The sequence below is a fragment of the Remersonia thermophila genome, chromosome 3 (genome assembly GCF_042764415.1).
Source record: "Remersonia thermophila strain ATCC 22073 chromosome 3, whole genome shotgun sequence".
Classification (NCBI taxonomy): domain Eukaryota; kingdom Fungi; phylum Ascomycota; class Sordariomycetes; order Sordariales; family Chaetomiaceae; genus Remersonia; species Remersonia thermophila.
The window spans coordinates 485,416-507,468 of NC_092219.1; the positions used below are offsets into that span (position 1 = coordinate 485,416).

General features: G+C 61.5%; 5 protein-coding genes and 1 non-coding gene across 6 annotated transcripts; 2 read left to right on the forward strand and 4 right to left on the reverse strand.

Annotated features, from left to right (window-relative positions):
• Positions 1-3,328: 3,328 nt before the first annotated feature.
• Positions 3,329-4,627, reverse strand: VTJ83DRAFT_2948 (uncharacterized protein; the record flags this gene model as incomplete). The annotated part of the gene is made up of 1 exon (XM_071009274.1): positions 3,329-4,627. One exon carries the CDS (start codon positions 4,625-4,627, stop codon positions 3,329-3,331), a length of 1,299 nt encoding a protein of 432 aa, XP_070866829.1.
• A 2,133-nt stretch (positions 4,628-6,760) lies between these two features.
• Positions 6,761-7,921, reverse strand: VTJ83DRAFT_2949 (uncharacterized protein; the record flags this gene model as incomplete). The annotated part of the gene is made up of 4 exons (XM_071009275.1): positions 6,761-7,405; positions 7,510-7,660; positions 7,727-7,817; positions 7,903-7,921. The coding sequence occupies 4 exons, from the start codon at positions 7,919-7,921 to the stop codon at positions 6,761-6,763; spliced, it is 906 nt and encodes a 301-aa protein (XP_070866830.1).
• A 591-nt stretch (positions 7,922-8,512) lies between these two features.
• Positions 8,513-8,767, forward strand: VTJ83DRAFT_2950 (uncharacterized protein; the record flags this gene model as incomplete). Its single annotated transcript, XM_071009277.1, has 1 exon — positions 8,513-8,767. One exon carries the CDS (start codon positions 8,513-8,515, stop codon positions 8,765-8,767), a length of 255 nt encoding a protein of 84 aa, XP_070866831.1.
• A 1,116-nt stretch (positions 8,768-9,883) lies between these two features.
• Positions 9,884-9,981, forward strand: VTJ83DRAFT_t55. The gene has a single exon. It is a non-coding gene; the product is annotated as a tRNA-Ser (tRNA).
• Positions 9,982-10,424: 443 nt separating this feature from the next.
• Positions 10,425-12,786, reverse strand: VTJ83DRAFT_2951 (uncharacterized protein; the record flags this gene model as incomplete). Its single annotated transcript, XM_071009278.1, has 2 exons — positions 10,425-12,563; positions 12,628-12,786. 2 exons carry the CDS (start codon positions 12,784-12,786, stop codon positions 10,425-10,427), a joined length of 2,298 nt encoding a protein of 765 aa, XP_070866832.1.
• A 3,238-nt stretch (positions 12,787-16,024) lies between these two features.
• VTJ83DRAFT_2952 (uncharacterized protein) lies at positions 16,025-18,717 on the reverse strand (the record flags this gene model as incomplete). The annotated part of the gene is made up of 7 exons (XM_071009279.1): positions 16,025-16,797; positions 16,874-17,066; positions 17,130-18,005; positions 18,093-18,233; positions 18,347-18,419; positions 18,526-18,542; positions 18,658-18,717. 7 exons carry the CDS (start codon positions 18,715-18,717, stop codon positions 16,025-16,027), a joined length of 2,133 nt encoding a protein of 710 aa, XP_070866833.1.
• Positions 18,718-22,053: the final 3,336 nt, after the last annotated feature.

A 22,053-nucleotide genomic window follows, 5' to 3' on the forward strand; every position in this document is an offset into this window, starting at 1 on the left:
AATTTCATCCTGGCGGGCTTGGGCTTGGGCTTGGACGGTAAGGAGTTACGGCGGCGGCGGCGGCGGCATTGGTGGTGGCCCTGGCCCATGACGGAAAGACGCCCAGGCCGACTAGGGACTCTGGCTTGAACTTCACATGTCTCGATCGTCATCGGTTGCGTTTGCCATGGACCAACGTTGGTTTCTTGAGCTCGTAGCGAGTCAATCCCCCGCCGTCGGAGAGCACGCAAGGCCTGCTTCCCTTGTCTCGGCCTCACATGTCGGCCTCTTTTACGACCATGGCGAGCCCATCTTGTCTCTGAAATCCCCAGCCATCCGATCTTCGGGCTAGCTCTCCTGGTTCTGATCCCAGAGTTGTTTTTTTTTCTGGGCGTGCCGCGAACGTTGGGCCTCCTCTACGCAACGAAACCTTGCATCGCCCGAACTCGCGGGTCGGAGGCAGACATCTCCAAAGAAAAGAGAGAAAAGAAAAAGGGGGGGTGAGGCTGACGGAAGCTGAGCCTGCTACCTAGACCTCCTGTAGAAAGGGGTCTACCCAGCAGCAAGCTGCCTGCCGTAACACGCGGTCCAAAAGCATGGGTCTTCTCCTGAAGAAGACGACAACGCCGACCCGCCATCCTCCCGCGAGAGGAAATCGTACGCCCATCCCCATCCTGTATAGTAAACACATGCACAGGTGTGCCTATGTACCACCTGTATCACCACCATCACCACCCACGGGACGCGCGCCAACAAGCAGGCAGACGTGTTCCGCTCGCCGAGATCTGCGGCAAAAGCCGCAGTTTCCGCCGCTTTGTCTGTCCCCATCCATCTGTCTGGCGGGCCGATCAAAGACAGATCTCTCCCATCCTTCGTTGCGACCCTTCGGAGCTTGGCTCGCCTGTGAGAGCGGGCCGAAGGGCGCCGAGGGAGGGAGGAAGCAAGGGAGGCGGAGAAGCGTGGAGAAGGGGGGGGTGAGAGATCGCCAGACCGCTCGTCTCTGCTCCAAGATTCGGCGGTATACGTGACGAGGAGCGGGGGAAAAGGGGGTGGGTTCGCGAGCCGCTGCCTTGGCCGCGGTGGCCAAATCCTACCGACCACCACCGGCCACCACCGGCCACCACCGGCCACCACCGGCCATTCTCGCTGCCCTCCATCTCCATCCCCGTTCTGCCCCCGGCGTCACGCTCTCCTGTGGAGAACCCCCCTGCCCCCCCTCCCTCCCTCCCTCTGGCACCTTGCTCCTAGGCTTCTCACCTGCTCCCTCTGCGGCACCTCAGGGTCGCTGTCACCCCGCCTTTTTCATCCTGAAGCGGTGCTATCAAGCGAGCAAGCCCACATGGAACTTGGGAGCGACGGCCTAGCCGGACACCGGGTTGGGTCCCTGAGCCATGGTATCCCCGGATCGAAGGCCCTAGATTCCGACCTGATGCCATTCTTCACCGAGAAGGATCCCTTTTATTATTTTTTGTTCCTGTCCTTTTTTCTCTTTCTCGATCCTCGTCTCGCTTATGGATGGCGTAGAGCGAGCCTGTGATGTTGACCGAATCCTCCAAAGTCAAGCTTGGTCAGGCCACGCAGCATCGGCCTTCCGCGGGCCTATGCCGCGCGCTCCGAAGGCCGCAGAGATGAACGGATTCTGCTGTAAGCACGCCCCCCCCCCCCCGTTCATCAGTGATGATTTGCCGGGCATCCTGCGAGGGAGAGAGCTCCGCGTTCTTTCATCAGAAGGCGGATTCGGCCCGCAGGAGCTAGCCATGCTGCTCCAGAGCCTCTCAAGCCTCTCAGAGGCGCCGTCTCCGGTGGATGGTGTGTCCAAATGTACCTACATTCCGTCTGTGCTTCGTGGGCGTGGAAGCAAGGCGGAACAGAGCCGGACCCGATTTGCTTTCTCGCTGCCTGGAGCGAGCTGTCCCTGTTCGGGGAGAAAAGGGGGCCGAGGGGATGGGCTCCTTGCGGCCGTGGGTACATGGAGTCTCATCCTTGAACGGACACAAACACGGACGCGCTTCCCCCCCCCCCCCCCCCCCCCCCTTTTTTTTCGCATCTGTCCCTCGGTTGTACATTGTGCAAACTACCGTGCTGCCGGTCCGAGAAGAGGCTTGACAGCTTCGATGGACGGGCGTGGGTCTCTGCTCTACGTGGCGTGAAGAGCCGGCCTAGGAAGCACGCAAGGGAACTCGGAAGGCCGACTGCTGCTTGGGTAGGGCTCCGGCTGCTGACAAGACGGGACGCTATAACAGCCACTTGACCAGAGTTGACGCCCCGCCTACCCTGGGAGGAGGGGTCTGTACCGCGTTGCTGCTCATGGATGGACGAGCAAGACCCGAGTACTGTCCGCGTAGACGCGTTTGTAGCAACAAACTACTTACGTACAGTCTCTCCGGGGGCCGGCCGGTCAACCTCGAGAGGACAAACTCGCTCCTAGCAGGCAGGCGGCTGGAGAACTCGCTCAGCGGGCTCGGCAAGCAGACAGTCAACGCACGTAGAGATTCAAACAACAGGGCATCAGAAACGAAGGGGAAAATGCGGCAGCTTCAGGAGCTGGACAAGGTCAACGGCGTGGGACGAAACGAAAAGCAGAGGGGGGTGTTGCAACATGACGTGCGCCTCTCTCTCTCTCTCTCTGCATGCAACTCCGACATGCGCGTTTCAGGGCTCAAGGTTCCAACCCGCTCGACGCACACGCCGCACACGCTCGCAGCCTCGCCGTCTACCTTGCATCTTGCGTTTCGAGCAAAGCGCTCGGTGCAACGGCATGCGTAGACAGACGCCTACAAGCAGGCAGCGAGAATCTTGTGGGCCTCGTGAGTGCTTCCCATGGTCAGGGGCCAAGGTAGGGAGCATCATGCCTTTGCTGTCCCGATCGCATCACCACCGTCAACGCTTCCGTTCGGTTCCGGGCTGGCCGACAGCCATGCACGGGCTGGGAGCGGGCCATTTCGCCGCAGCGTCTGGCGGTCTGGCACGGGGCTCTCAGGGGTAATACCGTCAACTATCTGCACCACAAGCGTAAAATACCGAAGCCAGGAGAGCCAAAGGGTGCCGGGATGAACCAGCCATCGTTTGATGAAATTCGGGCTCGGTGTTCTCGCCGGCCGACGGACTCTGACAAATCCTCCCTCCACACGTCATGCAGAAACAAACCACCCATCCTACGTCGTAGACTCCGTAACACCAACCAGCCCGCTTGTGTTATTATCATTGCCATGATTCATGATGCTTCCCCGGCCCATCCCCAACTCCACACAAAAGTACAAGAAAGTACAACAGAGAAGAGGTGTAAAGAAAAAAAAGACAAAGGGTAAAGCGCGGCCAAGTCAAGAAAAAGAAAAAAAAACCCCAAAGGCTACCTCTCCCGAAACCATAGCTCCTCGCTCCTCGTCGACATGCTCCTGTGCAGCACCAACGACGCCGGCACCTGCGCCGGGCTGAACGCCGCGTCCGACAGCGGCGACACCACCCCCGAGGGGACCATCATGGGCGACTCGAGCGGCCCGGCCGTGGCAGACATGGGCACGGGCGAGCCATCCCTCTCCTCGTCCCTCTCCCTCCTCTCTTGCCTTGGGCTGCCGGGATCGACAGCGCCCGACGGACTCCCTTCTCCTCCCGCGGCGTGCACGCCGTCCGCGCCCATGGTATCCCTCTTCCCCTGAAACCACCACTGGCTCTCGAACCCGTTGTCCACCGTCATCATGGCCGCCGAAAGCGCGCCGAGCTCGCGGGCGCGCAGCCTCGACGGCTCCGGCTCCGGCTCCCGCAAGGCGGCGGCGTCGTTGGCGTCGGCGGCACCGGCCGCGGGCTCGGGGGAGAAGGTGGAGACCATGGCGGGGCTCGTGGCGAAGGCGGCCGAGTTGCGGTCGACGGCGTCGCGCGGCGGCGGCGCGAGCGCGGACAGGGGCAGGGACAGGCCGCGCCTGGCCGTCCTCCGGCCCGGGTGGTGCACATCGTGGTCGTGGTCGTCGTCGCCATCGTCGTCGTCGCCCGGGCTGGCATCCGGATCGAAGCCGTCCGGCACGGACCAGGCGGACCACGGGTGGCACCCCTCGCCGAGGCGGAACTGCGAGGGGGGTGCCGGGAGAGGCTTTCCCCTCGGGTCCAGCGCGGAGGGGGAAGCCAGATCCGAGTGCCTCGCGGGCAGGGGCGGGACGCCGACGCTGACGCTGACGTCCCAGGGGTTCTCGCCGATCGGGGGCGGAGCGGAGCGGCCGCGCTCGTGGGTCGGGCGGGCGCTGGCGCGGGTGGGCCGTTGGGGTTCCCGGAGGATGGGGGCTTGCGGCAGCGGCGGCGGCGGCGGCGGCGGCGGCGGCGGCGAGGGCACGACCTGGTAGTACTCCTGCATCTGGTGGTGCCGGAGGGGATCGTTGGCGGCGCGGGCCGGGGGCGCTCCTTGCACCCGGGACCGGCGCTGCTCCTCGAAGTTGCGGATCGCGGCGAGGTAGTTGGTGTTGGGCGCCGGGACCTGGCGAGGAAACGGGGCGTCTCGGTCACGCAGGCCGCGAGATCGATAGGTGAGCTGGTGGTTTTGGGGCGGGCGCTGCTGCTTTTTCCCCCACGACATCCGAAACTCGACGTGCAGGTAAATCTCGGGCCCCCATCGTTCCGACTTGGGCGACGGTTGGGTGCATGTCCGTCTCTGGCCTTCCATGGTGAAGGAGCTTCGGCGAAAGCGAGTACGTGAGCGACGAGAGGCTGGAGGTGAGCGCTGCCGAGGAGATGATCTTATATGATGGCTCCCCGAGGAGGGGGGCACGTAACCGGGAACCGCGGAGAGGCGGAGGGGCGGACAGGGCCCCGATGATGTGAGACTCCCAAGCCAAGGTAGAGGCTCAGGTGCGTTGTGATGGCCCGGTGAGGCGTTGGCTTGTCGAGACCAACAATAGGAAGCTCAGCCCGAGACCGAAGGTTCGGAGAGCCCAAGATGACGACACGGGGGTCGATTTCATGTTTAAAGGGTCTCTCAAGCCTCGAACCCCTGTTCGGTGGGAATGGTTCCAGGAATGAGGGGGTCCGAAGACGAGAATGAGAAGGGAGGGGGGGGGGGGGGGGTGTGAGAGAAGAAGGATGAACAGGGGTTGGCCGAGTCGGATGGGTGCTTTTTCACCTGCTGCGGTTGCAGCACTGCCGCTGGGGGCGAGAAGCGGAGTTCTTCCTGCTGGTTGGAAATGCGGCAGCCTGGCCGTGTTGCCATGCTCCCTCATGTCATGCTCTCCACAGGCTCCCGGTCCTCCCCTGTACATACGCTCTGTACTACTATATACACAGTACACAGTACATACCCTCCACCATGTTCCTGCTTTTTTTTCTCTCTCTCTTTCTTCTTTTCTTCCGCAGGTTGCCGTTGGAGAAGCCAGGGGCCTCTTCGCTGGGCCGCGGATCAGGCCCGACCCCCCTCCCACGATGTCAAGAGGTCGGGTTGGAGCAACCCCCTTCAGGTCGGCAGCATTCCGCTAGTTAGCGTCAAAGAGAGTGGAGCATGTCCATGCGGTGATGTCAAACACTTGGTAGTTAGTGTGTAGTTCACTACCATCATCAACCATTCAGCTCTCCTCAAGATCTTACGGCCGCCAAGAGATGCACGTCGCGTCTGGCGAGCTCGCTCGCAGCTCCGGGTTTCGAGGTGGACGCCGCCGCGCGCCCTAAGGAGCGCTTTGTCTTCGGGGCAGTGCATGGGAAATTGAAGGCCCATTCCGGTCCCCCCCCCCCCAACGTTAGCGTGGGGAAATCGGCCTTGGTGGCGCTCCGATCCAGCCAGACCCGACAACCAGAGGATGCAATGCGAAATGGACTCCATGTACGTCAAGCAACGGTGCTACTGTGTACACGGTACATCAGGAAGCATTCCGGGGCACGATGCGTGCCCAGCAGAGGGCGGCGAGATATGCAGGGTCCGCCCGGATGGGCACCAACATCGTTAAGCACCTGTTGTATCCGTCTCTGCTGACACATGAACGCCGTGTACGCAGTACACAGTATTTTTCGCCCAGAGCCAGGGACCGCGTGATGAGGGTCGCATCGCGACGGGCATGGGTTTGCGGTTCCACGCTGCAGGGTCGATGTGATGGAGGTTTGGGTGAGGCAAAATCATAAATAGCACAGAGTGCTGAGCTCGTCTCTGCGAAACGCGTAAAAACGCCGTCCCAGGGATGGGGCGGATCCGGATCGACCCCCCTCCCCCCCACAGCGGCATCAAACCGTCATCTGCAACTCTACAACGGAGTAATCACTGCGGAGACACAGTAACTAGGTACCTGGCGCGTGGCTCCGTGGGGCTGACGTACCACACGAACCGGTGGGATCTGCGCGCCACGTGCGGCTCCAAGAGTTGCGTTGAAGGAGAGCTAACAAGAACAATACTGCGTCGTCGGTCATAGCCCACAAAACCGCCAGGATCGGCAGCAGGATCGCTCCGCTGACAGATTCCAGCCCTCTTGTGCCTCTGCACAACCAGACGTGGAGGAGAGCATCCAAAGTGGCCTCGCTTTGTGGTAGCAACACCACGATTTCTTCGAGGTATAGCCGTGTTTGTTCATCCATAGAAAGAAAAAAAAAAAGCCCTCCTAACACCCAGACAAGGGACAAGAGCGTTCCAGCATCAAGTCCATTCTCACCCTTGCTGGTGACACCCAGCAGTTCCCTCTTGATATCTCTCCTGCCTGCTTCTTGTTACATCCCTCATCCCATCCGTCCCTCTTACGCGTCATCACGCCAGACACCGTCTCAAGTGCATAAGCCTCCGGGCTCCTGTCAGTTATGCGCTGCTATGCATACTTATCCATGCCTAGGGTCTTCCGCGAGCCATCGTGTCTCCTTCCATCCTCTCCCTCAACGGAAGCCGGGTGCCAACCACCACCACCGCCACGTCTTTCTCGCCCCCGTCCCTCCACCTCGCCACCATCCCGGCAACGTCAAATGGATCCAGCACCGTCACCCAGAACGTCCTATCATCCTCATCCCCCGTCCCCACCACCTCCGTCACCCCATCGTCGTCCAAACACACCGCGGAGCTCCTTGGGAGAGACAGCCTCGGGTGCCTCCACCCCCACATGACGTGATTCGCCAGCAGCACCGCCGCCTCAACCACCCAAAAGAACCCCTCATGCGTGACCTCGGCCGGCAGCCTGGCCGCCGCCTCCGCCGCCTCCGCCGTGTGCATCTTGTCCGAGCTGTGCAGCACCGCAAACGCCTCCTCCGCCCTGGCGTCGGCCACCGCCCAGTACTCCACCACCACCCGGAACACGGTGCGGGCGAGGATCAGGCCCGAGCCCGCGTAGAGCGTCCGGAGCGGCGCGAGCCGCCTCCGGTTGGCCCTCCACGCGGGCCCGGCGCGCCGGCTCCGGCGGCGAAACACCCCCGCGAGCAGCAGCAGCAGCAGCAGCAGCAGCAGCAGGGAGGCCAGCACCGCGAGCTGCAGGAGCAGGGACGCCTTGATCAGGGCGCGCCCCGCGGCGGGGAGGGCCAGCAGCCAGGACGGCAACAGAAACGGACAAAAACAAGTGTAAAAAAAAAAAAAAAAAATAATGCGTGCACGTACGGCGCGGCGTAGATGAGGCGGGTCCCGAAAATGTACTTGATCAGGTGGGCGTGGTCCCAGGCGCCGACGGCGCGGGTAACAAAGCCGGCGACCAAGAGCACGGCGGAGGAGACGTAGAGGCCGGTGAGGCGCCAGCTTTGGTAGTGGCTGCAAAAGATGGTTAGCGGTGGGTAGGTAGGTAGGTAGGTAGGTAGGAGGAAAGCAGCTGCTCACATGCGCTGGTAGGTGTGCCAGGCTCCGGAAGCCAAAAAAGGCCGCGGCGAAGAAGATGGGCGCGCCCTTGTTGGGCTCGTAGACGTAGACGCTGCCCGGCGCTGAGAGGGGGTTAGCTGGAATGCCGTCTGGGCTGGACAGGTGTCAACCTGGTAGTTTTGGCATGTCCATAATACCGAAATCCCCCGACCCCATATTTTGGATGCTGGCGCTGTGAGTATCCCAATTGGGTAATTTCTTGGTGTAAGTCGAAGCACAACACAAGACACCCCACCCCAAGCGGGAGTCGACAAGGCTGCAGACAGACGACTTGATGCGTAGAGTGCAGCTCGACCGTTGAGAAGAAGAGGTTCTACTTATACACGGTTTGCATCCCAGCTTCATCCTGCCGTACTTCGCCTGGCATTGTGCCTCTGTCGCCCATCATCAGCGAGGCATGCCATGCCATGGTCGCGCGCGGGCGCTGTTGTAAGGCTTCCCCCAAGCGCCATCCAATCGCATTGTTCAATGGAATACGCCGGACCCACATCCTGCAGCACTGTGGGGCCTTTACAAGATCCCTGCAACCCGACTGAAGGCTTCTTCTCATCGCCCGTTCCCATCACTTCTGAGAAATCCAACACACACGTACACGAGCCCCAACATAGGTCTTCCGTCCCTGACATCCCAACGGCTTATCTCTCACCAAAACGCTCTTCCACTCACAGCCCTTGAGTTGCGGCGTTGGACTCCGACGTAGAGAGAGACTCTCGCCTTGGACCACCCACCCGGGTACCCGCACCCCCCATGGCTCCCCCATCGCGCCCGTCGCCAGCCCCGGAAAAGTCGGACAAGCAGGTCGCTGCCGAGTTCACCTCGTACTACCTCCAGCGCGCCACCCAGGAGTTTGCCGAGGACCTCGACAAGGTCCGCTCCGCCGACGACTTCAAGAACGACGCCCTCCACGTCCTGATCGGCGCCCTGCAGCAGGGCACCGCGCTCTTCTCGCCCGACGAGCAGCGGCGCATCGTCACGGCGGGAAGCGGCGCCCGCGGGGCGTGAGGTGGGCGTGCTAGACTGCTGGCGGCGGCGATGAGTATGAGGATGAGGATGATGAGGGTGATGATGATGACAACGACGACGATGGGAGGAACGGAATGCCCCGGAGGGAGGCTGCCGGGGGGAGGGGACGGTCGGACGCGAGTCAATGGCTGAAAGGGTCTCCCATGAAACGTCCTTCTGCCGACGGCGCACGGGACGTGGTTAGAAGCCCTGGCGCAGTCTGCGATGGGGCCGGACCCGGATGTTGCTGCGGGATGGCTCGGAGATTCAGACGGCCCGAGCCCATCCGTGCCACGGTATCGAAGGAAAGGGGGGGGGGGGGGGGGGGGGGGAGGGGGTTGTATACAACCCGGGTCGACGCGCATAGAAAGGACAAGGCAACGGCCATAGACACGACACCCCTGTGCCCTTCCTACGGCGCAGGATCTCCAAGGATCTCCAGCTATCCTACAAGATGGGGGATACGCGTTGTCTGGTGTCTCTTCTCAGGGAGACGTCTTCGAAGCGGCCGGGGATCCGAGTTGTAAAAGGCAGGGCCCGCCAGGCCACCGACATTACGCCGCGGAGGAAGAACGAGATGGCGATGGCGGTTCCGCCTTGTCTGACCGCTACCTAGCTCTCCATCAAGCAGTCCTCAACAACGAAAATAGCCTCTACCCGCAGGTCCGTTTCAATGACCGACAGCAGGGCTCTCCCAGTACCTATGCTAGTGACGGCGGTACCCCATGGTCCCAATCCCGCTACCCATCATGCCCGCTCAGGACAAGACGGCACCGTAAGTTCGGTGCTTTGGCTTTGCATCTTCCCGGGAAAGGCAGGGCGAAACGGCCCCGGGGCCGAATGACCCGCCCGCCAGCCCGCCCGCCCGGCTGCACGCCCGATGCGCTGCAACCCACCAACAAAACAAGCTCGGGCATGAAATGTCTCTCTGTGGGTAGAGCGCCTTGGGCTTTCTTGCCTCAGGCAAACACGCAGCTTCGTGGCTTCGTGGGGCGGGCGGGCGTGACGGGTGGTTGTTTCGGGGGGGAAGAGCGGCGCAGCAAATCATGCCCGAACGGCAGCCCGTCAAAGATAAGGCCGCGTTCCTAAAGTGCATACCCAAACATCACGTAATCAGACAACTTGGCCGAGTGGTTAAGGCGACAGACTTGAATGCTTCATGTTCATGACATCTGTTGGGTTCGCCCTCACAAGTTCGAATCTTGTAGTTGTCGGTTCACTTTTTTTTTCGCGTTTTCTACCTCGTTTCTCCCGTTTCCTCCTCCCCAACGTCCTTCTTTTTCTCCTTGTATGATTGCCCCCGGCTTTTCACCTGGTATCTTTGTTCGGTCCACTTGCTCGGATCCCAACGGTTGCCTCGTGTGTGGGGTGTCATCGCCCGATGGACAGATCCTGGCTGCCACCCGCCAGGCTCAGCGTGCTGCCCCCTCCAACATCATCAACCCAGCCAGCAAAGGGAGAGTCAAACATTGATATCTCCTTTCTATTTTCCCCATTTTTTGGTACTGCCCTTTTTGTTTCCCCCCATGTTATGCCCAACTACAACACCAACAAGCAACAAGCCAATGCAAAAAAGATCTCGCCCCGCTGCGAAGGAACCTGACGTCATCGATGACCGCCCTTACGCTGAGGCACGCATCATCATCTCTCCAACCCCTTACTCATCGTCGTCATCGTCATCGTCGTCGTCGTCGTCCTCCTCCTCCTCCTCGCTGCTCTCCTCCTCATCCGCGTTCTCCAGCCATTCCACCAGCACCCTGCACTTCTCCCTCACCGCCTTCATCGTCTCCCCTTCCTCGCCTCTCCCATCCTCCCACCACGCCAAGATGCCGTCCTCCTCCAGCACGTCCAAGCTATACAGCTGCTGCAGCAAGGCCGCAAGCAGCAGGCCCGCCCTCGGCGGCTCCAGCTTCCCGGAGGCCCCGGAAGCCAGCGCCCTCTGCAGCGCGAGCGCGAACTCGGCCTGCTGGCCCACCTCGTCGCCGCCGACGCCCACCTCCTTGACGAACTTGACGGCGCCGCGCTTGGAGGTGAGGGCTTCGCCGGCGGCCTTGGCGGCCTCGAGGCCCGGCGCGCCGTCCTCGGGGGCGAACAGCTCGGCGGCGCGGCGCGCAAAGGCCACGGCGATGGCCCGGCGCATGGCGGCGTCCGAGGCGTTGTTGGCCAGGCGCAGGCCCATGAACTCGAGCTTGGCGCTGTCAAAGTCGTTGCCCGCCGCGTCGCGCAGGGCGTCGTGGAGGCCGTGCACGGCGTCGTTGTGGAACGAGTCGTGCGACTTGGACGGGGCGTCGGACGGGCCGGCCGGGCCCTCGCCGAGGCCGAACTCGCCGCCCCGGCCCATGTCCGCCGACTCGGCGGTGGAGATGCCGTCGTCGTAGTCGCCGTCGTCGACGTCGCTGTCAAAGTCGCTGTCGGACGCGAAGGACGAGACGGACGAGGCGGCGATGTCGAGGCCCTCGAGGGAGTAGAGGAGCGAGGACTGCAGGACGGCGGGGTCGTACGAGGGGCCGTCCTCGTCGTCCGACTCGTCCTCGTCGCGGGGCACCTCGTAGAGCGCGCCCTTGCCGCCGGCGCCGACGAGCCGCGCGTCCGTCTCGGCGGGCCGCAGGTCGTCGGTCACGGTGGAGATGCGCGCGGGCGGCTTGGACGGCAGCTGCACGCCGTCGGCGAGCCGGACCTGGTACGAAACGAGCGAGCCCTCGGGCACGCGGCAGCCGGCGCCGACGGCCGCCGCGTTGGCGACGATGGAGTGCACCACCGAGGCGCCGTCGCTGATGACGGCGTCGTCCCAGATGTAGCTGTTTTCGATGCGCACGTTCTTCCCGATCTTGCACCGCCTCCCGATGATGCTGCCAGTGATGGTGCTGCCCGCCTTGACGGTGGTGGCGCTGCCCACGACCGACTTGGTGACCTTGGAGCCCCTCTCGATGACGACGCGGTGCTCGACGTAGTTGCCGTCCTTGACCCTCTTGTAGGAATAGCCGTGCACCAGGTTGCTGTCGGGCACGAAGGGCATGGTCCACCGGTCGAGCACGTCCTGGCTGATGCAGTCGTACATCTGGAGGTTGCTGGCGCGGGCGGCGTACCCGCTGTCAAGAATCTCGGCGTAGAGCATCTTTCCGTTCAGCTCCCAGTCCTTGAGCACGCCGTGCAAAAAGTTCTTGCGGGGCAGCTCGTAGTCGAAGCTCTCGGACCACAGGGCGAGCACGTCGGGCGTGCAGATGTCGATGCCGCAGTCGACGAGATCCGAGCGGATTTCGAACTCGCCGTGCGAGAAGACGGCGGGGTCGAGCTGCAGGTAGCGCTCGCTCTGGAGAGGGTGCATCTCGTCGTACTGGAGCAGCCGGCCCGTGGTGGGATCGACGACAAAGACGGGCGTGATGCCGCGGGCCCTGGCGGCTCGGTGGGGCTGCTCGCCGACGGAGCGCAGCACGACCGTGAAGCAAGCGTCCCGGTTCGCTTCCCGCCGGGCGCGGTGCTTGGCTAGGATGGCGTCCAGCGGGATGTTGGCGACGAGGTCGCCGTGGACCAGGATGAAGTCGCCCGTGATGATGGCGCGCTTGTCGAGATCGCGAAGAAAGTCGCCGATCGAGTTGGCATCGTTGACGCGGATGAAGTCGAGCTTTTGGAACGGGGTGACGGAGCTCTGGGGGTTCCAGCGTGCCGACTCGCGTATGTAGCTTTCGATGTTTTGATGGTGGGCGCCGCAGTAGATGAAGACCTCCTGGACGCCGTTGGAGGCCAGGAACTCGAGCGTGTATTCGATGACGGGCACGTTGACGAGGGGCAGGAGGCACTAGGATCCGTCAGCGGGGTCCAGCGGCGAGCCGGGAGAGAGGCGGAGCGGCCCGGGGGCATACCCTCGGGGTCTCCAGCGTAAAGGGCCGGAAGCGGTCCTGGAACGAGTCGGCGAGGATGACGGCCTGGAGCACATCTTCGCGCTTCTCATCGGCGCCGGGCTTGGCCGGCTTCTTGCCTTTGGCGGCGGCAGCTCCGCCCTTGCCGCCTTGCTTTGACATGGGATGGTGGTGTCTTTGAGGATGCAACGGACTTTGGCTGCGAAGCAAAGACGACGGCTTGTCGGCGTTGTTGGCCAGGCGCAGAGAGGTGCTGCCGACCGATCTGGGGAAGCTCTCGAAGTATCGTCAAGGGTGAGTCAAAAGAACCAAAATCGTAGATGCATGCGATGGTGGGGTGCGGGGTCATGGCGGAAAGCTGTGGGTACGTACCTACCTGACCTACCGACCTTTGTCAGGTCAAACCGCCAGACGTACAGGGTAACGTTATGTAACGTTACCGTAAGGCTCGGCCCACGGGCACCCGAGCTCGGGGCCGGGGCTTTACAGTAACTGACGAATAACTAATTCCCTGACGGGACCTGAGGGAGGCCTGAAAAGCACCGAGTTCTACAAGTACAGGTGCCACAAAAGACAGCGCAGACGGGAACCGCAGCGTCTGGGTCTCGCTGGCCTGGCCCTCTGCTGCCGGGCCTGAGGTTCCCTGCAGGTCGAACAGGACGGGACGCATGATGAAACCCTTCCCCAAACCTGCAAGCTACCTCAAGGTTCGGCACACCGAGCAGCCACAAAAAATTTTATTCTTGAACAATACGCAGTAGGCATGCACAGCGTGGTTGCAAGCTTTAGGGGGGAAGAGGGGACGGACGCTGCACCGCTGAAACCGTTGCTCCAGATGCCCCAATCCCGTCCCGCACCGCCATGCCGCGGGGACAGCTGCCCCAATCCAAAAAAAAAAAAAAAAAAAAAAAAAAAAAAAAAAAAAAAAGGGTGTGCTGCTCCCGCCCGTGCATCCCGCTCCTGAGACCGGCGGCGAGGGCGCCAAACACAGCTCCCGTCAATAGGGATTTACCGTTTCCCACATGTCTGCCTCAGGTACCTACTGTGTATATAGGTAGTTAATAGACCCTAAGAGAAATCTGCTTTGGACCCCTCCATCTCCCCCAGTCCCCCAGATCCTGAGGCCAGCCGAACAAGGTTGCCCACCCCCGGCCCCTCCCCACTCCCTTCTCTCCCCCCCCCCCCCCCCAACCAACGAAAAAAAACCCCACTGCGACAGCAATCCGCACAGCCGGTCCGGACGGGCCTAGCCTCGCGCCGAGCCGTTCCAGAACGCTCTCGGCCTCGTGGGTTGCTGCAGCACGCCGCTCCAATGGCTTGCGCCGGTGCAACGGGAAAGCGGAGAGGACGAACCGAAAGCGAACAAGCTGCTTTGGCTCTGGCGGATGAGCAATTCTGCAGCACAGGTTAGGTTGTACCCGCCTGGCCGCTAAAACCAACGAGGCAATGGGCGGGAGGGCAGGGAGGGCAGGGAGGGGGGAGGAGGAAGGACGTGGAAGGACGGCAGACCGGCGAGAATGGGTATCCCGAGCTTCCCAGGTTGGGGGATCGTCGGTCAGGTTTGCTGTCCACGGTCGAAGGGCGATGCACGAGGCTCTTCCTTCGGGGCATATCCTTTCCCGCGCGGGCGTTCGCACCGAGTCCAGCCCGACCTAGACCCTACATCAGAGAGAGATTTTTTTTTTCGCCCTCCCCCCCCCCCCCCCCCCCCCTTCTTGCGTGCCAAGTGAACATCCACGCTGCGTAGCTCTCTACGCAGTACCTCGCATCCCACCGCACCCACCTCGCCCGCACCCGCACCCGCACCCGCACCCGCACCCCCTGGTCCCGCTCGTGGGAGGGGAGGTTTGTTTCCGAAGCTCCGGGTCTAGAAGCGATACCCAAGGCGGTACCTGCTAGGTACCTAGAAGGGGAGGTACCGAAAACCAGCTTAGGTGCGTGGGCGAAGCGGCCATGGTACTTCCGTGCCCGAGCTATAAATGCAGGGCTCTGCTGCCAGGCCCGTTCCTCGCGGGTCCCCGGCCTTGTTCCTGTCCTTCCTGTCTGCTGTCGCCTGTGGACAGTTAGCAACCCCCACCCCGCCTTCGTCCCTCGGACCACACGTCTAAACGACACGACATCTTCCCGTCCACCATGCACCAAGAATTTCCGTGGTCCTGGTTTGGGTTCCCGCACGCAGCAGCTCCCTGATACCAGACTCGGCCCCACCTGTGCCGCATCCCGCCCTCGTTTTTCCCTCACCAGCAAACGAAAGAGACAAACCTACCAGGAGCACGGGACGGCGGCGTTGCGTTGTTGGTGATAGGGATGGATGGATGAAACAAGGGCGGAGGTGGAGAGAGGAGGAAGAAGAGGAGGGGGGAGGGGACAAGACCTGTGTCGGGTTGAACAAACCGTTGCCCGTTGCACCGACTGGCGCGGCATTGTGGAGAGAAGAAGAACGGAAGGAGAAGAAGAAGGCGCTTGACGACCACGGGACGAACCGACGACGAGAATACAACAAGAACGAACGACGGCAAGTTCAGGACACATTCTGCTGGACATCCTTTCCCCCCTTCCACCGCGACCACAACCGCCGACCTTTTTTTTTTTTTTTTCCTTTCCCCAACAAACCCCATCACGCCGCCGCAGGCACAGCGACACGACACCCCCTCGCTCGTTTTCCTCACCGTCTCCAATCACTCGTCGCACATCAACCGCTCTCAGCACCTCCCAAGGTCGGGGTGGACAACAAGAAGGAAGCTCGCCAGAGAGGTAGGGCCCAGCCGACTGGTATTCAAGTGCACTGACTACTCCCCCCCAATCCCTCCATCCATCCTCCCACCAAAGGCATAATATACACCCCACAGCATAACACGCGGCCTCGGTGGTGTACGGTAAACAGAGTAGATACGACCTTCCATGCTATGCGTGAATCCTTCCCGTCCCGTATACAATAGATCCGCCTCATAACCCATCCGATCCGAACCCAGCCCAGCAAAAGAGCCTCCTGGCGTGCACATATCCAACCGACCCGACCCGGCCAGACCGATCGACGAACCAGCCGGCGATGCCATTTCCCCCCTGCTCCGACCTGACCGACGCAGTCAAGACAGATACACATCTTGCTGGGCCCAGAGAAAATAACCTGCCCTTTACCAGATCCAATCCCATCCAAGAAACGCCTCGCCCTTTCAGAGAATGCGTTCTCTCGTGGCGCGTCTCCACCGGCCGACATTCTCGCCTAGAACTGCCAACTACGCACCACCTGACGTTGGAAAAAAACGGCATGTTTTTGTTCTTCGTTTTCCGACGTGTGCTCCTCAACAACCAGGCGCCAAATTTTCCTCTCGAATCAAGACTCCCTGATCCAATCAAGCACGGCGAGAACGCGAAGCACCATGGCATCTGCCAGCCACCTTTACCCGACATACCCGCCCGCCTGTCCTGGCACGGGAGCGTACAGCCTCTGCCTTTTTTCCGGCCTGTCATCGAGCGGAGAAGCGTTCGCAGCAGCGGCGGCGGCGGCGGCGGCGGCGGCACCGGCCTGCGCCATGGCAGCCAGATGCGCTCCCGTCACCTGCTGCGGCGTCATGTACCCCGCATACTGCCCCGGCTGGGATTGGAGCGGCTGCGGCGGCTGCGCGGGTGGTGGCGGCGGCGGTAACGCCTGGTGCGGTTGTTGTTGCTGGGCCTGGGCCTGGGCTTGGGCTTGAGCTTGAGCTTGAGCTTGAGCTTGAGCTTGGGCTTGGGCTTGCTGCTGAGACTGCTGCTGCGGAGTCGGAGCTGCTGAGAGGGAGAGCGTGCGCTGCCCGGGGTTCGTCGCCAGGACCATGCTTGCCGGGCCGTTGGCTGCGACGGCCGACATGTAGGCCGCGCCGCCGTCCATGGCCGGCACGGTCTGGTGGATCTGGCTCGGAGACTGCCAGGTGGAGGCGGCCGCCGGGGATTGCAGCGAAGCTTGTTCGAACTTGATCTGAGGATTGGGGGCCATGGCAGGCATGCTCATGGCGACGGGAGCAGCATACGGTTGGCTCGTCGGGGGACCCGGGCCCTGGCCGGCCACGGGATGGCCCGCCTCGGCGGCGACAAGGTCGGCGGATTGGGGATCCTTGACCAGGTGCAGAAGATGCCTACGCAGGATGCGGAGCATGCCCTCCTTGGTGAAGGGCTTGGCTAGGACGTCGTTGATTCCTACAGCAAGATCAAGGGTCAGACGGCGGGCCTCGACGACAGACAGGTGAGTTGCCGAGGGCGACAGAATACTGACCGCAATTGATATAGCTCTGGATGTCTTCTTGCCGGATGTTGGACGTCAAGGCGACGATGGGGACGGAAGGGATGGCATAGCGGATCAGGGACGTGGCCGACACGCCGTCGAGGTTCGGCATGATGATGTCCATGAAGATCAGGTCAAACTGCATGCCGGCCTTGATCCTGTTGACGCACTCGTTTCCATCGTTCTTGGGCCCTTGTTAGCGGGAGGCGTCCAGGCCAGGGCGGCCAAGCCGAGCGAGGGAACTTACCGCCAGGTCCACGGTGCACTCCAGATTGGTCAGGAGCTTGTGCCCGACCCGAGCACACGTCTTATCGTCCTCGACGAGGAGGATATGGGGTTTCTTCCCCCGCCATAGGGACCCCGCTGGAGGCGGCTTGAGGTGCGGCGTCAGAGGGCTGGGGGCTTCGGCGTGCAAAGCCGGGTTGCTCAAGGCCCGGCTGTAGGGCATGTTCTGCATCGGCTCGGCCTGAAACGGATCCATGTCGGCCGTCTGGGGGACCGAGTACACGAGCTGACGCGGATCGTTGACGGCGTCGTGCACCATGGGGATGCCTCCGACGGCGCCGGCGTTGGCGAACATGACGGACGACGAGCCGGCGGCATCGGGCGCGGGCCCGGTTTGGTTGTACGCCACCGATAGCCTCTCGCGCCCCCTGTCGGCCTGGAGATCGGCGGCCGCCGCGTCGAGGATCTCGCGGGCGCGCCGGATTTCGGGCGCAGGCTCGTCGGGGCCGTCGGCCAGGAACCCCATGGCGGCGGACGCGAAGCCCGGGCCGGCCGGGTGGGCCGAGTTGCGGCTGCTTCGCCGGCGCTCCTCGAGGTTGGTAAGGTGGGTGATGAGCTCGCTCGAGGCCTGGCTTTGCGCCCGGACCATCTTTTTCAGGCTCAAGACCTCGCTGACGAGCATCTTGTTGGTCTTTTCGAGCTCGCTGCACTGCTCTCGTAACGTCTGGACCTCGTGCTGCGTCGCCGAGAGCGACTCGCTCAGGACCATGATCTGCTGGGTCGCCTGGAACGCCTCCTCGGGCTGCACCGTTTTCCTCGGCGCGGGGGCCTTTCTCCGGATGTTGTCGAGGTTGTCCTTGCGGTCCGCCCTAAACTGGGGATGCCGAAACTCCCAGGCCTTTTTTTTGTTTCGGGTCGTTTGTCAACACGTCGGGGTTCCTTCCGCACGTCCAAAGGGGAGAAGCAGCCGCCAGAACACACGTACATCTTTGCCGTAGGGCGGTTCGCCGGCCTCCTCGTTGTGTCTGACCTTGTGGAAGTCGTACTTGTTTAATTGGCGTACGAAGCTGGCAAAGTTGCTGTGCTTGAAGTGTTTGGGGAGGATCGTCTTGGTGAATTTCTCGTTCTGTCCCATCGCATCCGTCAGTCATTGGTCGTGTTGTGTTTTCCCCTGGCGGCGGCGGCGGCGGCGGCGGCGATGCTGCACGGGGCTGGGAGGAGTGGGTTCCATCCGCGTACCTCCAAGACGACGAAACTGTCGCCCTCGGCGCTCCATCGTACGACCGAATTGTACGAAGGGTCCTCGAGCATCCTGTGATGTCATCATCGGTAAGCAAGGTGTCGCGGCGCAGGGCGGGGAGAGGACGAAGAGGTGATGGGGACGGTGGTGGAGGAAGAAAGGGGCGGCGGTATCATACTTGTAAAGCTTGCGAACCTAGAGAAGAGAGAAACATCGTGTTAGTTTGTTGATTTGTGCTGCGTCCGAAAGACCCTCGACGAGAGGTGTTTTTTTTTGGGGGGGAGGGGGGTGGCGGGCCTGGGTTGCTCACAAAGTCGCTGGAGCTGCTTCCCGCTTGCGCGGTACTCGGTGAGCCGTCGGCGGGCGGCATGATGGCGGCGACCGGGGGTCGACGGTTTGTCTGGCTCGCGGGCCGTGGTTGGAGATGGCCCTAAGGCCCTGAGGGAGGGAGGGAACGGTGCCGCGTCGACGATGGGTGTCTGCGATCCAAGGCGGTCGAGGTCGAGATGGTGACATCAAAAAGTGTGATAGGCCAGGGGGAGGGGGGGGGGGTCGATATCGAAAACGATCGAGACCCCAAACAGGCCCGTAAGGTCGATCTCTCGAGAATTTGGGGGAGGGGGGGGACACGGGGCGGAAAGAATCAAGAGACGAGAAGGCCCCCAAGACGTTCCTTTTCCCCTCTCTTTCTCGTCTCTCTAGACGGTCCAAAGCGCGCGGTGCGTGTGTGTGTGCGTGTGTGCGTGTGTGCGTGTGTGCGTGTGTGGTGCTGCACAAGTTGTGAGGTTGCCTCCTCCTCCTTGCTCCTGTTCCTGCTCCTCTCTCTCTCTCCTTGGGATCCCCACTAGTTAATGTTAGCGAGGAATGAGACGGCTCAACCGTTCAGCGGTTCCCACTTTTCGCTCCCAAGTCGCGTCTCGCAAAGCTCCGATTGAGTCAAAATGCACCCCCCTTCGGAGACACGCATTCGAAGGGTGCAGGAAGGTCACCTGCACCGCTGGGTTACGGGGAGAGTATTATTTTTTTCTCTTGTCTTTTTTGTTTTCTTTTTTTTTAATTCCGTCGTTTTTTTAAATGATTTATTTATTTTTTCTGCTCTTGTTTCCCCTTTGGCGAGATGGTCTCCTGATCGGAAGGCTGGTTTGCCATCGAGATCCCATTGCCTATAAACTTTGGCGCTATCAGGTGCAGCCGAAGCTAGGGCCAAAGCAGTGGGGACCTGGGGCCTAGCGCGGGCTTGGGATTGTAGCGGTTGCTAGGGATCGCCCAGGGCCGGAGCACCGGGACTGCACCTCTCAGCCGGGCAAGGACCGCCACTCCGGCGGGGGGGGGAAGGGAGGGGGGAGGTTGAAAAGGATGGAGACGGGACAAAAGTACGAATAAGAAGAAAAAAAAAAGGGCAGAAGACATTTGTTCAACAGGACGGGCTCGTCAATTGGCCCCCTTCGGGCAGATTGGTCTGCATCAAACAGTTGGGCAGCCACAGCGGGCTTGGTTTTGAGTGGCCGGGAACCCTGAGAAAGTTGGAAATTCGGCGATCGCGCCGGGTGGAGAGCGGGGCTGAGGCCTGCTACGGCATGCCATTCCACGGTGATCCTGGAAGCTTTGCCCTCTGGCGCCGGCGGCGGCGGTGGTGTGTGTGCTTGTTCACCGCGACCGCCCCATGACGAGAGGACTCAAACAAGGAATGGGACCGTTGGCTTGAGGATGACGGGCAACCTGGAAAGCCCGGCAGCAGCACGTTGGGTGGGTAAGTTCCTTCAGGGCCCTCCTGTGTCCTGTCCTACCTATCTTCACCTCGGGCGGGTTGGACGCGGCTTACACGGCACGCTCGGTGCGCTGCCCGATCGAGAGGATCGCCACCCGCTCCGTCTTCTGTCTGTCTGTCGGTCTGCCTGTCTTTCTGGTAACCAACTACCGCACTGTACTGTACACTGGCTACGTACTGTGTCTCTGTACGGTGTACGGATACGGCACTACGCTACCGACGTATACCAAGCCAACCACCGGGGCGCAAACCTGAATCCGGGCAAACCAGCAGCCCGGGGCGGGGGGGAACAGGAAAAAAGAGGCGGGCTCTCCGAGGCGTTCACTTGGCTCAAGGGAAAGCTTGGGAATTGGATGCGCTGGCCCAAAGCAGTCGTGGAGTCCCGAGCCCCGCGGGGTCCAGTGGCGACTTTGGAAAAAGACGTGGCGTCGGCCCGCGCACGAGCTTGCCAAGATTGGGGTCGTGGATTGGTTGGTGTCTTGGGAGCCTGACACGGTTGGTCGATTGGTCGGACCCGCCGGTGGTGGAGGGCCCGGGGGGGGGGGGGGGGCGTGTCTCGCTGAAGCCGAGTGCCGAATCACTCCCTCATTTCTTCGCGCGTCGGTGTGTGAGGGCGTGTGCCGTTTGTGCCTGTCGAGTTTATTGATAGCCATGGTTCAGGAAAGGCAAGCCATTCATGTCGAGACGCAAGAAGCATAAGGCATGTACTGCGTATTAACTACTGCGTATACTATACACCTATGCTCGGTTCTCATGCGGGGCGAGGGAGGGAGATTGGAACCTATGCAGTATTGCCAAAGAATGGGAAATGTTGCGAAACCATCTCGTCTTGCAGCTCGATGCGATAACTAATACACCACCGCAGCAGAGCAAGGTAAACAAAGGTACCTACTATAGTATAGGGACCGGTACCGAGGCGAGAGGCCGACAATACCCACCCCACAACAACATGGACACATGCTGTAGTACTCAGGTCCCGTCTCTCTCCCTCCCTCCCTCCCTCTCTCTCTCTCTCTCTCTCTCTCTCTTTTGCCTGTGCCAACATCCATGCTGCGGTTTCTCCGGTTCCCAACCAGCCATGATATTGCACCCCATAGGGAAACTCCTCCGTAGGCTTCGCGTAATGGTATCTCACCTCCCCCTCTGCTTCTCCATTTCAACATACGGCACTTGCATACCGTGTATGTACAGCCTGAAACAGACCCCCCTTCGATAGCTAGGCCACGAGGTAAGGATGCACCCTAGCAAGTAGGCAGCCGGCCGGCGGCTTCGATGTCTTCACGACGTCTCTGCTGTCGAGCATCGAACGATGACCGACGGTTGCTGCCGTCGGCTGCCCGTTGCGGAGCCTCGCGGGTTTTTGAAACAGCCCGCCGCGTCGCCGATCAACGCCATGTGCATCCATCCCATCTCCGAAAAACACCCCGATGCCCGTTCCGAAGACTGTCGGCCGGGCGATCCCGATTTGCCGAACCCCTGAGGAGAGAGAGGAGCACGTACGGCGTATGGATGGACATAGGTAGTACTGCGTATGTAACGAACGGGGAACAGGGGGGAACGGGGGGAACGAACACCACCACCGCCAACAACAAGAACAAGAATCAAGAACAACACTGATCAAACCACCACGTCCACAACCATCTCGAGCACGGCTTTTTCCCTCCGGCCCCCCTCCACTGTCTGTCTCCGATCCCGCCCCGCGCAAAACACGTGGACTTGACACAAAAAGCAAACAAACAAAAAAGAAAACGCCCAAGCAAGGAGCTGCATAACCCTGAGAGCGTCGCCCGCCCCGGTTTGGGTAGGGATCGTCGCTCCGCCCGTTGCAACCCTCCCATCACCGCTGCGCGTGTGCCGCAGGACTCCATTGTCCGTATGTAATGCATTCACCAGCAGGCTCCAGCAAGAAACACACACTTACTCACTCACTCACACACA